A 17,191-nucleotide genomic window follows, 5' to 3' on the forward strand; every position below is an offset into this window, starting at 1 on the left:
CATACAGGGAGGTCCCTCAGGCATCGACGGGATTTTCACCCTTTGAGCTCCTGTATGCACATCAGGTTCGAGGTCCACTGGATGTTTTGAAGGAGACCTGGGAAGGAGAAACCTCGGGCAAGACGGACATCATCTCCTACGTCCTAAAGATGAGGGAGAAGCTTGCAGCTGCAACTGCTATGGCTCAAGAGAACCTCCAGAGGGCGCAAGGTCGGCAGAAGGCGTGGTATGATCGGTCAGCCCGTACCCGCTGTTTCCAGCCTGGGGAGAAGGTCCTGCTGTTGTTGCCAAGCTCAGACAACAAGCTGCTGGCGAAATGGCAGGGGCCCTACTCTGTGACCAGGAAGATGGGACAGGTGACCTACGAAGTCCACATGCCAGACCGGCGCAGGAAACACCAGGTCTTCCACGTCAATATGTTAAAGAAGTGGAGTGAGAGGCCAGAGCCGGCAGTGTCTGCAATGCTAATCCGAGCGGTCGAGGAGGAGGAGGAGTACAGCGAGCAGTACTTACCTGGTCGTGAGGAGAAGAGCAAGTTGGATCTGAGTCATCTGCCAGAGGGTCGACAGCGTGAGCTCAGCCGCATCTTACCTGAAGATCTCTTCGTGGAGCGACCAGGACGGACAGCGTTGGTGGAGCACCGGATTGTGCTGAAGGACGAGCAGCCGGTGAGACAACCTTCCTACCGGGTACCAGAACGCCTGCTGCCTGTCCTGAAGGAGGAGCTGGACATGATGCTACAGCTTGGGGCAATCGAGCCTTCCTTCAGTGAGTGGAGCAGCCCAATCATCCTGGTTCCTAAGAAGGACGGTGGCCTACGGTTCTGCCTGGACTTCAGAAAGGTCAACACCCAGGCCAAGTTTGATCCTTACCCCATGCCGAGGATTGATGATCTGGTGGAGCGCCTGGGCAAGGCAAAGTTCCTGACCACCCTTGACCTTTGCAAAGGTTACTGGCAGGTGCCTTTGTCAAAGGAGAGCAAGGAGCTGACTGCTTTTAGGACGCCGTTTGGTCATTTTCAGTTCACCGTGCTTCCATTTGGGTTGCATGGAGCGCCAGCCACATTCCAGCGCCTGATGGACAGAGTCCTCAGGGGGACGGAGGGCTTTGCCGCCGCCTACCTTGATGACATCGTCATCTATAGTGCCAGCTGGGTGGAGCATTTGCGTCATCTGCAGCATGTCCTCTCCTTGGTGAAGGAGGCGGGCCTGACCATCCACCCGAACAAATGCGCCTTGGCCAAGGAAGAGACTTCCTACCTTGGTTTTGTGCTGGGCCGAGGTGTCATCCGCCCTCAAGTAGGGAAGGTGGAGGCCATCATGGCTGCAGAGCGACCAACCACCAAGAAACAGGTGCGGTCCTTTTTAGGCCTGGTGGGTTGGTACAGACGTTTTATTCCAAACTTTTCTGAGAAAGCTGTGGTGCTGACAGAGCTGACCCGCAAATGTCAGCCAAATAAGGTTGAATGGACTGAGGAGTGTGAGGCAGCTTTTAAAGACTTGAAGGACTCCTTGTGCAAGGAGCCTGTGCTCCTCAGCCCAGACTTTGAGAAACTTTTTACAGTGCAGACCGATGCCTCAGAGAGAGGGTTGGGTGCTGTTCTGTTGCAGGGGGACAATGGACAACTCCAGCCTGTGGCTTACATTAGCCGTAAGCTGCTACCGAGGGAATGCAACTACTCCACGGTAGAGAAGGAGTGTCTGGCAATTAAGTGGGCTTTGGACTCTTTCAGATACTATTTGCTGGGGCGCAAATTTGTCCTAGAGACTGATCACCGAGCATTGTCTTGGCTGGGACAAATGAGGGATTCCAATGCAAGGATCACACGGTGGTTCTTGGCAGTTCAGCCATTTGAATTTGATGTTTTGTACAGGGCTGGAAAGTTGAACTGTACAGCGGACTTCCTGTCTAGGATGCCACAGGGGGCATCTCCAGAAGGGGGGGGAAATGTCACGGACTGAGCCGTGACGTGCTCACGCAGCGTGCAGCCAGCCAAACGCCGGCGCTAACATTCAAACTGTCCTGCCGCTGTTCTCCGTGTAATATCACTGTCATTACCGTTTGCTCTGTTGTATTCCTGGTTCTCTATTCACAATGTCATTTACCACCGTTCACCATAAATGCCAGCTAGCATGCGTTGTTGTTTAAGGTGCAGGGGAAGGCCTACCGGCATTCTTAAGTAGCAAATGTTTGTGCATGACTCCATTCACATTACTCAAACTATATACATTGTCATTTCCATCTCCCATCTGTATTAACCCTTACAAGCCCGACCATTCTAATTTCGTTAAAATTTTAACGATGACCAATCATCTAATATCTCAGCTGTCCAATGACTGATTTTATTTCTGAAATCTTCCCCGTAATGCTGACAACATAAGCTTCAATTTGATATGATTGGTTAAGGGGTTTATGGCGCGAAATGTTTTGGATACTTGAAGATGAGTCGTGAAAAAAACTTTTCACTTCAGTCGTACATTTTAACATGGACCGCCAGATGCCACCTGCACTTCGTTGGAGTTTACCTCGACTGGACAGCTGGATAAACTGAGGTAATATATATTTTACATCGTTTCTAGTTATGGTTAATCTTAATTTGTAGTCATAAAATCATGTTATTTGACAGTAATATGCTTTCTCATCAGCGTCAACATTATGGCATAGCGGGGGCTAAGTGCATCGTCATGTAACTTTAGCTAGCTGCATTACTCTGAACTGCTTGCAGTATTCTCGTTTGCTTTTTATATCAGTTATTTTCATTTGACAATTTCATTTAAAAACCTGTTAGTATATAACCTGTAAGTAAGTTTGTTTTCTAGTACCAATTTGCTTGTTAGGTAAGCATTATATTGGCAAGTCAGTATAGCATACCAAAGCTGAATAAATCAATGGGCGCCGCGTTTCTAAGTTGCGTTCTCTTACATGAAATAAGTTGAGCGATATTTTTACTCCTCTCAATATGTAGTTGTAGAAAACAAGATGTGAAATCACGGATTCTGTCAGAAATGTAGTGCTAATTAACGTATTGCCTCTCATCGGGTTGTTACCTCGCTAGGCAGTTTGTAGTGAACTGTTTTACCTTGCTTCTAAATGCCAAACATCAGACGTGCTTGTCTCAACATTTTCTAAGATGGCATGACTTGATATTCTACTCTTCTCAATATGTAGTTTTATAGAAAACATGATGTGAAATCACATATTATGTCAGAAATGTCATTATTGCATTTAAGCAGTTAGTTACTAGGTGAAATGTAATCTGTCTTTATCTTAATGCCAGCCAGGCAATCAGATTTAGGGTAGCTAAACCCATGTGTAATAAAATGACTTTTCATACTTCTAAATATTTTTGAGTTACTCAAAATGCTTCAATAGTTTAGGCTACCTCTTCTTGTGTATGTATGTGCACACACGCACACATATGTAGTTTTGTGATTTTATGTTTTTAATTAATAAATGTATTACATTTGTATGATTTTACTGTTGTTTCAGATGGAGGATGACAAGACCTACACAGACCTCCTTGCAGGCCTGAAGAGGTGGCTGACTGCTGATGAGCTTGCGCTCACAATGTTGAAGACCATGTGAGGATGGAGGAAGAAGGTATAGATTTAGGTGGCGTGCGTAGGGTGGTGTAGACTGCCACTAAAACACTGAAATAGACTTGTTATGTTGATTTTTATGTTGTTGTCCCAGGCATATGTGGTTTTACCAACCGGAACGGGTGGGAGGTTGTGCTTAGTAGGCCGTTGTATGCAAACACACAGTGCAGGGGCATGGGATGAAGAGACCCCAGAAGAGTTTCACAGTTTTCTGGGATTGATCATTGACATGGGACTTCACTTCCCTCCCTAATATCCATTGCTACTGGGGAACCAAGTCTCTGAAGGGATCAGGGAGCGTTGACCAAATGAGAAATACATATTGTGTACACTTTTTCTCCATTGACATTGCTGTTTCAGTAGTTTCTTATTATTTCAAGTTTGGCAATGCAGAATCTGGTGTTGAACCTAGGTTCGGTAGCTACAGCCAGAAAGATTTTGGCGAAAATCTATCACAACAGCTGGCAGGCATTTCCGTCAAAATTTCAGCCTCGCCTTCAGCTGCTCCAACTACTACTGTCATCTTTTCATCAAGTACATATTCCTGTACAGCAGGAGCCAAAGAAAAATGGTTGGCTTTGTTATAAAAACAATACATAATAACACTAAAGTAGCTTGTATGGCCTGGAGTTTAGCGGTAGGTGACTGCTTTTTTGGTAAACAAAATTGCTGTCAGATTTGGCATTCTACAGAAGGGGATGCGTTTCGTTATGAGTCATAGGTCCTCTGTGTTTAACCTTCAGGTTCCCCACCCCACCTTTCCCTATCCTCCTCTGTGTGTGTGTGAGTTTGTGTTTATATGTGTATGTGTTTATTCTCAACAGGCTTGTTGTATGTAATCCACTTTCAAATGTTTAGACACATTGATTTTTGAGTGATGTTGAAGTTGATTGTATTCCTAGCTTTTCATAAATAATACATTTTATAGATGTATATCATTTTCATATTACACTAATTTATATAAGGAAGTTGTATCTGTTGAATCAAATGTATTCTATGTCTCTTCAGAATTGATCTTCAATAAATATACAGTATACTTACTTCCTGTATTACTGGTAAGGTACATGTTTTTCTTTTATATATCATTATTGTTGACTGTAGCATTTGCTTATATACAAATAAATGGTTTATTCTTATGGACCAAATAAATCTAAACCATTGTGTCTGACTTCATTATTAGTTTTTATGCATACTTTTATGTTTTTGGTGAGAAAGAGAATGTGAATTCTGTCAACATTCTAAATCCCGTTTCCTGCATTTTTTTACACCAATCACTTAATTTATCATAACTTTTGAAAGGTTAATGATATTCCAATTCAGTCTTTTTTGTTAAATAGCCCACAACTTGCTGCACATGTCATACACTCTATATTTTTCTCTATCTCATATAGAAATATGATGAAAATTCATTTTTATGCGAATGAAATTCAATTTTAACGAATTTCGGTATACATTTGGAGAGGATTTTCAAAGACTGTTCATTACTATATCAACATTACCATATGTATTTTACATCATTTGATAGAACTGACCCTTCTGATTACAATGGTATGTATATCCCATTGATGGTATGTATTATACTCAAGAAATAAGGTTTTTTGTGTAAGGAGGTCATCCAGCACCAAAAATGGAATGTTCGGCACGGGCACGAAAGGGTTAATGTCTTCTGGTAGCAAGTAATGAAAATACCCACACTGGCTGTCAAACTTCTCATTTATTTAGTTAAACCTTCGTAATTACAACTCTGTACAGTTAACTCACCACCATCCCGAACTCCGTTTCAACTTCCTGGTTTAACGTGGGGAAGCCGAGGGAATGTTCCACTAGGTTGAAATAGAGGGGTTTCGCGGGTGATTGGTGGTGGGAACCATTATTGCAGGGGTGTTTTTGTGTTTATCACTAATATGGGTTTTTCTCTTTACAAATGTGATTTTGGTGGGGGAAACATTTTGTATGTATTTCTATATTTGCTGTTTGCTTGTTTGGTTTATTATTTGGTTATTATTGTGTGATTATTTGGTTAATTGATTTTTGTTGGCAATGGGGCAATCTAGTGGGAGGGGCTACAGCTAGCCTAAGGCTGTATTAGGCCCCATGGCCTCAGTTGCAGGGGAGCTGTGCAGAGAGAGAGAACGGTGAATGAGAATTGTGGACTGGTTAAGTGTGCAGGGTCTTTTGAGACATAGCCTGGCAACTTGATGCCTATTTATTTTCTTTTTGAACAGTTTTTGTTTTGCATTTTTGCTCATCTTGACTCTGAATATTTGCACGTATTAGAAAAAATATTTTTGAAAAAAAAAAAAAAAATAAATAAACAAAAGACCTTTTTGGAAACTTGCTTCTTCCCTGACTCCGCCATCGGTTATCCTGCCACAAATGTGACTTAGCTAACCTAGCTAATCTTTTTCAGTAGTTATGCTAACTATGCTAACTAACATGCTAACTATGCTAACCATGTTACTTAGCTAATCATTTTTAACAGTGTTGCTAAAAATGTTAGCGATGCTAACTATGCTAACCATGCTAACTAGCTACAGTGGGTAGGAGTCATAGTTGATGACGAGTAACAGTTACAATGGCTGAACAGTTAAAAAGTTCAGTAGTTTAAAGGGTTAAATTGTTTAATAGTGAAATATTGTAGTGAGGACTTTTATTTTGAAACAGTTTTTGGCAGAGGAAGCAGTTGAGCAGGATGTGTAGTCTTAATAGGGCCAGTTTGTATGCTTAAAGCCTGAGACTGGCAGTTGATCCAGGTGGCCTGAACACCTGCCATAGGATTCTAATTGCTTAACGGCCGTATTATGATGTCATAATCGGCAATGTTAAGTCTATGGGGATTTTTAAAAAGTTTTTCTTTAATAGTTTAAAAAGTATAAAAGTTTCAAAGTTGAAAAGACATACCAACCTTATCTGTTTGAAGACCTACGTTACAAAGTTTGAATGAAGTTTCTAAGTTAAACTGTTCAAGAGAAATTGCGTACGGAAAAAGTGGTAAGCGGAATAATAATAATAAGAAGTTGCCTAGGAAGAACAGTACAGTGCATTTTCATGCACTGTAATAAATATTTTTAACGAAAACACATTACCCCCAAGCACACACTCACAAAACAAAAACTTACACAAAGAAGCACATAATACAAAAAAGCAAACGTACACATGCACACACTCATTTACATTCACAAAAGTTGCAAAAGTAGGTTGATGGAGTAGGACATTGAGACAAATTGACAAGCGTGATTTATTTTTGCGGAGAGAATGTGCAGGACTGAGCGTCGGTCATATTTTGTACCTCTTTGCAGTACATCTAATTAGTTGACGAGTGAATGCCAATTGCCCACCAGTAAACTAGTTGGATTCTTTTACCTTTATTAGTTTACTAATGAGGCTACAAAATGTTTATACCAAAACTGTTTCAAGCCAATAGGCTCACGATAACTACCTAATACAGAATGCTAATGAGGAGCTGGGGAAGAAGCATGCTGAAGTTTCCTATTGGCTCTCCAGCAGAGAACTCCAGCCTGCCAAAATGTATCCTCCAAAAGCCTGATGATCTATCGCTGCAGTTTAGTGGAGATTTTGGTCCTAACTTGTTAACAAGTGACTCTTTTTGCATCTCACTAGCTAACTAGTAGGGTTGAAATTGTCCTCACTAGATATCTAGTGGATCTTTTGCCCTTTCAACTAGTGATGCTTTGTGCACCCCATTAGTGAACTAGTAAGGTCAAAATTCCTATCACTAGTTAACTGGCGGACATTTTGGCCCACACTAGTGAATTAGTGACTCTTTCTGAATCCCACTAGTTAACTAGTGCACATTTTGGCCTTCACTAGTTAACTAGTAAGCAATTATGCCTTGACTAATTGGCATGCAAGCTGCACATTTAAGCCACTAATTAACTAGGTATAGTTCCTCAGACCAGCATGTTAACTAGTGTGCAATATGCAAATGTAGCGGGTGGGATAATGGCAGAATTCTGTGTCTATATTGGTTGTCATGTTTTATTTTAAACTGGGGAGTCCACATAAAGCCTCAGTGTGCAGTGCATCCCACCTCCTTGTTACCATTCTGTGCAAATAGTTAATTTAGGTTTGAACTAGTTGACTTGTATACATGTACATCCTAACTAGATCACTAGTGTGGACAAAGGATGATTCAACTAGTTAACTAGTGAACATTCTGGCTTTAACTAGCTAACTAGTATACACTTTGTTTCACTAGTAAACTAGTGAAATCAAGCTACTCCAACTAGTTATCTAGTGAGCATTTTAAAATTTACTAGTTAACTACAGTAGTAAGCATTTCTGGCTCTCACTAGTTAACTTCTTAGTCAGAGGCATGTTGGCTTTGGCTGTAGGTACCTGTGAGACTCCACTAGCCCACGACTACAACAAGTTGTGTAGCGGAGTTTCTGACTGGCTTGTCATTGCGATACTCAGCATTAGAGCTTATGCAGTTCTCTTCCATAATTGCCGCTCTCAGTGATAAGACTCTACCTTTACCGGGCAGCAGGGATTTCTTGCAGGAAATGGCATGTGCATCCAGGCTCTGGTCGCTCCTGATTAAGCAGTTTTTCCAGTGTGTGTCTCCAATACTGGCGGTGGGGTGGGCCACGGGATGTAGAGTTTTTAGATAAATATGGCGCCTTGAAAAAGGGCTTTTTTTGATGAGCCAGACAGGTGAATAGTCCCGCATCCCACAGTGGGGACTTAATGGCGTGATGTGAGCTTGAACTCGTAGGCGTCTAAATTCTTCACTGGTTCAAGATGCTCGAGGTCGAATGAAAAGAGGACTAGTTTATTGCAGAGATGCCTTTTATAGTGTACGATGGGGTTTTTCCCTAAGATAGGTGATTGGAGATTGAATGAGTCCCATTGGTCCCAATGTTAAGTAAGCTTGACTGAAAAAGAATCTTGATAAACTTTAAATATATGATATGTGAAAATCTTTGTGGGCAAACAATCCAAGTAAAATCTTAATATTTCACACACTTAGGTTGGCTTCCAGTGCTAATTATTCTGGGCAGGCAGAGAGGTATGTTGTATATTTTCATTTTCTGTTGAGTAATATAAAGGCAATACATATGTTTTTTTCTGTGTGAACATGTGTTTGATGTGGATTTGATTTTATCTGTATTTTTCTTTATAGCATGCTAATCCCAGGTAATGCTGCTGGAGTTGCCAAACAGTTCTTGCGTTGTGTGTTGCACCAGCTTGCTCCCAATGGCATTCTGCCACAGCTGTTCCAGAGTAATATTAAAGGTAAATTGAAGCACAAATACTACACATATAATAATTGTACATTTGCACACACTCACACATTCTAACATTTCTTCATCAGATGGAAGTTTCCTACGAACTGTAGCCACTTCCCTAATTGACTTCAGTGAATTGAGTTCTGTCGCTGCTCTAAATCAGCTTTTAGAGGTAAGACTCCACCAAAGACCTGTGATTACTGACCATGTAATTGTTTCTATGAGAGCAAAAGGGGAAAAGTTCCGGTCTGCATAAGTGGGAGCGTCACCTTACGTCACAAAGGGCTGACTGTCAAAATACTTCACTGTTCTCCTTGCTCTTAAAGGAAATGACAGGTGTCACTCTTATTGGTTAAATGGATGTTAGGCCAATAAAGCAACCAAAACTCACACATGATTGATTAAAAAAACATAATACCCTTTTGAACAATGCGCCTGGCGTCTGGCAAACTTATTACACCGTTATGATAGTGATTTTGGACTGGCCACACGTCACCTATTACGTCCCTTATTTCCAACTTCTTGCGTGTATGTGTCATAATATTCATTTCTATACAAACCAAGGCGGCGGATTCCTAAAGCAAGCACCCACACCATAAGTGTATCTAAATTAGCTAATAACCAAAAATTACATTTTACCGTGACTCGAAGAGCTGTAAACAGTGTTGTAAGGCTGCGTGTACAAATCCGCATGGAGCTCCAGTGGAATTTTGATTTGCGACGAGAATTCTCAGTCTAACCGTTGATGTGCTGTGAGAAAGGTTGGAAATAAGCACCCACCAGCCCAGCACTAAACTCCGAGCGTGGCAAACAAAATCGGATATTTCAGGCAGTAAAAGCCCTGGTAAGAACCAAACTAGATTTTGTTAAAATCTACACACCTATGGCTACTGAAAAATGTAAGGTTCATTTATCAAATGTTATTCTGAAGTATTAAAAAACATTGTTGTTTTAGAATTCTCAAACGAAAGGGTTGCTAATTAGTGGTTTTACGATAGCCCCTTTTGTCTTTGCGAGCAATAAGAGCAGCTACACATAATTGTGTTTACAGTATTACTGTCTACAATCATTTAAGCGTGGTTGGCATGTAGCTATGGCCATGTCCATGCCGAATTAGTAATTGCATTTGCGTGCCCGTGTTTTAGGGACATTGGAAATGGGCTTCAATGGCCTCTTGGCCAGATGGATCTCCAGTAGTTGTAAAAAGGTCCGTATGGGTATTCCCAGGCTACATCTCCATTTAAAATGTGCTTAATGGTCATTTGATGGACATTGAATATGCCTCCTCCGTTTTGGACTGTATCAACTCCAACATCAACAGTGTTACCAGCCACAAAATGATTACGACTTTCCCTAATCAGAAGCCATGGATGAACAGTGAGGTCAGACTTCTGCTGAAGGCACGAGACAACACATTCAGATCTGGTGATGCTCAAGCATATAGGTCATCCAGGGATAATCTGAAAAGGGGCATCAAAAAGGCCAAGCACAACCACAAGCTAAAAATTGAGGATCGTTTCAAGAACAACTCTGACCCCCGATGCATGTGGCAAGGCATCCAGAGCATCACAGATTACAAAACTACTAACTCCACCCCTCCCTGCCTGAGCTGAACCACTTCTATGGCTGCTTTGATAGGGACAACAAGGAGGTGGCCATCAAGGCTGTGGTCCCTGCAGATCACCAGCCCCTCACACTCTCTACCACCAATGTGTGTGCGGCACTGAGCACGACTAATGTACGTAAGGCTGCTGGTCCTGATGGTATCCCCGGACACGTACTCGGGGCCTGTGCAGTGCAGCTGACTGAGGTTTAGACTGACATATTCAATCTGTCACTAGCCCAGGCAGCTGTCCCCGCGTGCTTTAAAACCACCTCCATCGTGTCGTTGTCAAAACAGAAGCCTTAATGACTTCCGTCCAGTCGCACTCACCCCCATCAACATGAAGTGCTTTGAGAGGCTGGTCCTTGCCCACCTCAAGACCTGTTTACCACCCTCACTGGACCCCTTCCAATTCGCCTACCGTCAGAACAGGAGTACAGAGGATGCCATCTCTATGGCACTTCACTCTGCCCTGTCCCACCTTGACAATAGCAACACCTATGTAAGAATGCTGTTCATTGACTTCAGCTTAGCATTCAACACAATCATCCCCCTCCAAACTGATCACCAAACTCAGAGAACTGGGCATCAATACCTCCCTTTGTAACTGGATTCTGGACTTCCTAACCAACAGACCTCAGTCTGTTAGGTTAGATAGCCACAACTCCTTAACCATCCCCCTGAACACCGCCGTTCCACAGGGATGTGTGCTGAGCCCTCTCCTCTACTCCCTCTTCACCTACGACTGCACACCTATACATGGCTCTAACATCATTGTCAAGTTTGCAGATGACACTACGGTTATTGGTCTCATCAGCAACAACGATGAGACGGCCTACAGGGAGGATGTCCAGCACCTAACATTGTGGTGCACTGATAACAACCTGGCTATCAACAACAAGAAGACCAAAGAGTGCATTGTGGACTTCAGTAAGTCCAAAGCTGGCACACACACACACCCATTCTCATCAACGGAACTGAGGTGGAGCGTGTCACCAGCTTCAAGTTTCCACATCTCTGAGGACCCTCAACATCTCTACCTCGATCAAAAAGGCTCACCAGCATCCGAATGCGGAAGTTGTCGAATGTTTGCACCTCTTGCTCTGCTTCATCCCTCTCTTACTCCACCCTCTCATTCCAGTCACATATCAAAAACATTACCAAATGTGCCTTCTACCACCTCAAAAACATCTCAAGACTGCGGCCTCAGTCTTTGGGCCCTATCTTACAGTTGGCGGAAAGTGCAACGCAAGGCTTACACTCAATAAAGTGAAGATTTTTTGTCACGCCCTCCACTTTCATTAAACCTTGCGTTCAGGGGTGTGGCAATTAATGACATCGGGTGTGGTCTGGCACATGATCCAGCATTCGCTATCTTACACCCTCTAAAATAATTTACGCCACTGACCAAGAATATAACGAAAGGCACATACAGTGGGTCCCAGTTAAAAATTGACACTTCATTCACGATCATGGTGAATGGTGAAATGTAAGTACAACTGCAGCCGCTTGGGGGCAGCATAGTCCGCTGTGGAGTTCTACGGTCGAACCAGACGGCGCATTCGACAGCAAGGGCTGTGATTGGCCGAGTTTTCAGTGCGTTTCTCTGTGTTTTTAGCAGCCCCTGCAACATGCTAGTCCACTGCAGCCTAAGCCTTGTACATAATGTTAAACATAGTTTTGGATTCAGTTGCAAGATTTCTTGATTGTACAGTGTCTGTCTCTCAGTAATGTTTTAAAATGAGAGCTTCGTCAGCTGGCAGTAGGCTACTTTGTCGGTAGTCATGAGAAGTTCGCTTGCTAACAGAACATAAATATGCTGCCCAGAAACCTTGTGAATAGTTCTGATTTTTTTTACTACACTAACGAGGTTGAAATATAGACTTTGCCTACAGCATCTCCTTAACAGTAATGTTAACAAAATGACAGCATTCATATGACAAAGAAAAACTAATTCGGTCACTCAAGACTGTGCCACAGCAACCAGTGTAGGCCTACTCGAAGCAGATAGCGCTGTCTGACGGTCGAGTGGGTTAATGCACGTATTTCCAGAACAGGTTTGCAACTTTCAGGTAGTTCTGAGTTCGAATCTAGGCAGGAGCAGAGCCATATAATGGCCTAGGCCTGTTGTTATGATTTTTTGCAAGGTGTTGCTCCTGGCAATACTTGTTTATAAGACGTTTGGTGATTAATTGATAGCTGTTTTTGGGCACCATAAACGTTCTTTATAATGAGCGCATCCGGGGAGTAAAACGACTGTTACGCGCTGTTACAACTGTAGGCTACAATGATTGCAATACAAAAATATGCGTGTGTTAGTTTAGTTAGTTTTGTGATGTTTTGCACTTTTGCCTCATGTGTTTTCAGGTTTGAGGGCTTTTTTGGCAAGATTGACCTTGGTTAGACTCTGCATATGTTATTTCTCCGTATGGAAAATAAAGTCAATTTTCGACACACGTCTGTTATTAGTTCAATAACAAGTGTTGCTTGTTAAAACATGTGACTAGTGAAACTCAAATGATTTTAGAAATATTTAGCCAAAGCCAAAAAGTGTTAGAGAGAAGGAGAGACGCCGGTGCAGCTCAGATGTCTTCTTAATTTTCTTTATTCTTTAGTAAAAGGTGCAGAACATTATTAAACTTTGACTAACGTTTTGATGTTCGTTAGTCAAAAACATCGACACATCGAAATGTTAGTCAAAGTTTAATAATGTTCTGCACCTTTTACTGAAGAATAAAGAAAATTAAGAAGACATCTGAGCTGCACCGGCGTCTCTCCTCTCTAAAATATCTGTCCTGGCCTGGTTGCAACGGATTGTGGCCAAACGACAGAAGCGCGGAGAACCCTCCTTTGTCTACCAAAAAGTGTTACTTTGTGCCCCGCGCTCCCCCACTGCTTGTGAAAGAAGGGGATGGGGGAGGGGGACTTAACGTGAAAAAGCTTAATGTCACAAAACGGCAACGAGTCGTTTTAGGCTACAGGCCTTCATAATGGTAGGCTACAGGAAGTGGGGGGAGGGTATGGGATGACCAGAGCCGTCATCTATCGTCTTTCCAGGCACACAGCTCGTTATATAGCCTATCGACTGCCTTAACAGATAGACTTTGCTCTTGGGTTTGGCCTTACAGCGAACTCAATGCTCTTGTTGCTTGCAGTTTGTTAAATAAAGCGATGCAGATTACATTATTTATTTCTGATTAATTGCGTCTTTTGATGTATTTTGCAACATTTGCTTGTTAGGCTGGGCTACTGTCAATGTCCTGTACAGGTCAATGTTCAACAATTGCTGGTGTAGGCCTAGGCTATTAATCAATTAGGGACTGTTCGTTATTTATTTAATTAAGGGGCTACCTGAGGAGTTTTGGGAGCGTTAGTCAAAAAAGATGTGACCCTCCATCGCCAGTAAGAATTTTTTCTATGACCCTCCAAAGTGATTGAGAAAAAACGCATGACCCTCCCCAGTCCCAACAATTTATTGATGCCTTAGGCTACTGGGTCAATTTGGGAGCTTGCTTGCTACGACTCCTTCCTTGAAATGCCTTGAAAAGGCTGTCGTTTGCACAATTTCACAAATAATCACCGGAACCGAAACAAACCTGTCAACTTTTCCTGGGTTTATTGCGTATTTTAACTTTTTCCTCGCTGTCTTAGGAGGAGCTGCAGGGCCGTCGCAAGGGGATGCGAGGCCCTGTGCGAACTTGACAGATGCAAGGCCCTTTTCACTTACGTGCATGAAATCATGCGATAGCTTACTTTACACATAGCCAAGGCTACCGTCGGTGTATTTTAATAGTAGCCTAGTCTAATAAGCTACACCAGCTTGCCTCTTTAAGAGGGGAAATTCAATTGTATAGCCTATAACATTAGCTGAGTCACATATTTGGCCATATGGTGTTTATCATAGGCTACATCACGAAACCAAATAGTGTAACAAAGGCGAACACTTTAACAGGGGGAATTAATTGGGCATGAATCATTGTGCTGAACGGTATTTGTCAATGAGCAGAAACACACACGACATTCAAACTATTGATAAGATGTACTGGTCTGTATCTATAGGCTAACATTGGACAAACTAGATGTACCGCATAGCGGTACAAAATATGACCGCCGCTCAGTCCTGTACATCCGTTCCGCGAAAATAAATCACACTTCAATTTGTCTCATTGTTCATATTTTACTCCATCCCCCACTCTTGAAACGTTTGTGTATGTTTGGCATGCCTGAGTGTGTGTGTGCGGCTGCACAGAAAGTAGCCTACTGGTGCTGAAAAGGTGAATAGATTGTAGAATAGCCAAAGAAGATGTAGCATTGTTATAAAACCTTTAAAATCTCTAAACAATCACAAGTAGGGCAGTTCATCACAGTTCATCCATTGCAACTGGATTGATGAAAGGTCACTTACACCTGTAGGCTACATTGTATTTGGGAAAAGCAAAAGGTATCAGCATAATGTTATTTTTTTAAATTTTTTTTATGTATTTATAAACAAAAACATCTCTGTCAGTTCCATGCCGTTTTCAACAGCTATCAAAAACAAAAGTCATTTTTGGATGGATGGATTTTTTGTGAATGTTTCTTCTTCTACATAAGATTTTAGTCATCTTTAGTTCATGTAATACTTTATTGTCAATGCACAAATTAAGTAACAGTAGTCTGAAACGTTATTGTTAATGCACAAATTAAGTAACAGTAGCCTAGTCTGAAACGAAACGCTGTTTTACATCTAACCAGTGGTGCAAATAACTGACATGTCCAAATGGGCCTTGATGAAATGCGTCGCTAGACTGTTCATACACATTTTAACGGGCCAAAGTTGAAGAGCTTTTGTCCGTTATTGTTCGTGCAAATATAGGCTGATTCATGTTCCCTTGCATTGTTTAACTGAGGTCCTTGGCTAGTCTGGCTTTCATCAGACCAAGCTCAATCTTTTAAGAAATCAAAAAATAAATAGCGGGCAGATCAGGCTGGGTTCACCCAGCCTAGTCCATAGGCACCCGATATTGTTTAATTTTCCGATTGAGATATACACGCTCTGGCTATTCTAAATGCAAAAATGCATCAGGGAGTTATGACAAAACGGTAACTAACAAACTAGATCCTAATAGAAAGCTGTTAGCTTCCCTAAGCTACAGGTAGGATTATAAGGTAGGCCTATTTACAACATAAATTGTCAATAGGCTATGCTGGCGACACAAATAAAATCTCCTTTGGAAACCAATGGCTTACGCCTTACAGTATCAAGCGGACTTAAACTGTCATATCGTGGCGAAAAGTTGTAATAACATTCACGCAGCTCCATGAGTCAAGGAAAGCGCGAATGAAGTAGCCACTTCTAAATGGGACCCACTGCACAGTAGCTTAAGGTGTTTTGCTAAAGCAGCCATAATGAAATGAAGGTGTCATTGTTTGGATACTTCACACACACGTGCTTTTTAATTTCACAGACTACAACTACCAAGCTGTAATCAAAGCACATCGATTCCCCTCTCACACCCACCCTGCACGCACTTAAAACAAAATAAACAGGCGTCTCAGTCTCACGCATGTATAGGCAAAACTGTATCAGACCGGTGTAGTGTAACGTTGGTAAATCTTCCATTGCACAGAATGATTTTGTAGCACGTGCAATAAATGACAGTCGAAAGATACAAACAGTGCTGCTATACATTTGCTTGGTATAACCGCATTTATAGTTTTCTACAAATGCAATCAATCAAATGCCTCCATCACTCAACCAACGCTAACAGTAACATTACCTAGGTCCTTATTGATATTACAAGATTAACGTACCTGCAGTAAAAACCAAGCATGTCCGATAAACATCCTCAGATTTATTTCGGCTTCAAGAAGAAATGGGAATTACACTTCATGTGAACATCGTCCTATCCTTATTAGATGTTCGCTGCGGTAAATTACAGTCCTTGTAGGAAGCGTCCATTGTTTTTTCCAACCCACTTTTAACTTCCAACAAAATTATGTCTCACTGCAACGATGCGCCATCTAGTGGACAAACGACTACTTCTCGCTAATACTGAAAATGCAGCCATGATGATGATGATGAATATTTCCGCCGGGGACGAAATGAAATTTTTCCGTAAAAGTCTAGTGGGGCTACATACCCACCAAATTTCATGTACCCCGGTGGTTCGGTGTCCCGGGTATCAATGACCAAAAATTCAGGGAGTAGATGACGGGAAAAATTCTTGAATTGTGTGCATGTGTGCGTGTACAAATTTGTGTTTATGTGTGTGGGTGTGTGTGTGTGTATGTGCGTGCTTGTGTGTTTGCCTGCGTATGTGTGTTTGTGCATGTGCATGCATGCGTACATATGTCTACTGTGTGAGTATGTGTCATACGTATGATTACTGTAAATGTATGTGTGTGCGTGTGTATCTGTTTATGCACATGTGTGCACATGAAATGGGTTAACATGACCCCTGGAGGCAAACATACGGAAAAAATTGGTCATCCTAGGCCCTACAGTTCTTAAGATATTCACAGAGAACTGTGTCTGCCCTACCCTCCTTTCGGGGATCCAGTCCAGCGGGGGAGGGCTACAGATCAAAACGAAGAATGACGGTTCCATGCTATCCATGTGGGGGTACATGCCCACCAAGTTTTGTGTACCCCGGTCTTTCAGTGTCCCGGGAATCCTTGTTGGTGTACGTCACTAAATGTACACATAAATTATTTTATTGTAAGGCCCCCCATGAACGAAAGTACACAAAACTTGG

General features: G+C 42.2%; 1 protein-coding gene across 5 annotated transcripts in view; it reads left to right on the forward strand.

Moving 5' to 3' along the window:
* The window catches only part of LOC121709816 (protein unc-79 homolog), a 311,977-nt gene that overhangs the window by 241,118 nt on the left and 53,668 nt on the right, over window positions 1–17,191 (forward strand). For all 5 annotated transcript variants that reach the window (XM_042093431.1, XM_042093433.1, XM_042093432.1 and 2 more), the window contains exons 37-39: window positions 8,593–8,631; window positions 8,746–8,858; window positions 8,938–9,023. In XM_042093431.1, the coding sequence (XP_041949365.1) occupies window positions 8,593–8,631; window positions 8,746–8,858; window positions 8,938–9,023 (238 nt within the window). The remainder of the gene's footprint in view (window positions 1–8,592; window positions 8,632–8,745; window positions 8,859–8,937; window positions 9,024–17,191) is intronic.

The sequence above is a fragment of the Alosa sapidissima genome, chromosome 5 (genome assembly GCF_018492685.1).
Source record: "Alosa sapidissima isolate fAloSap1 chromosome 5, fAloSap1.pri, whole genome shotgun sequence".
Classification (NCBI taxonomy): Eukaryota; Metazoa; Chordata; class Actinopteri; order Clupeiformes; family Clupeidae; genus Alosa; species Alosa sapidissima.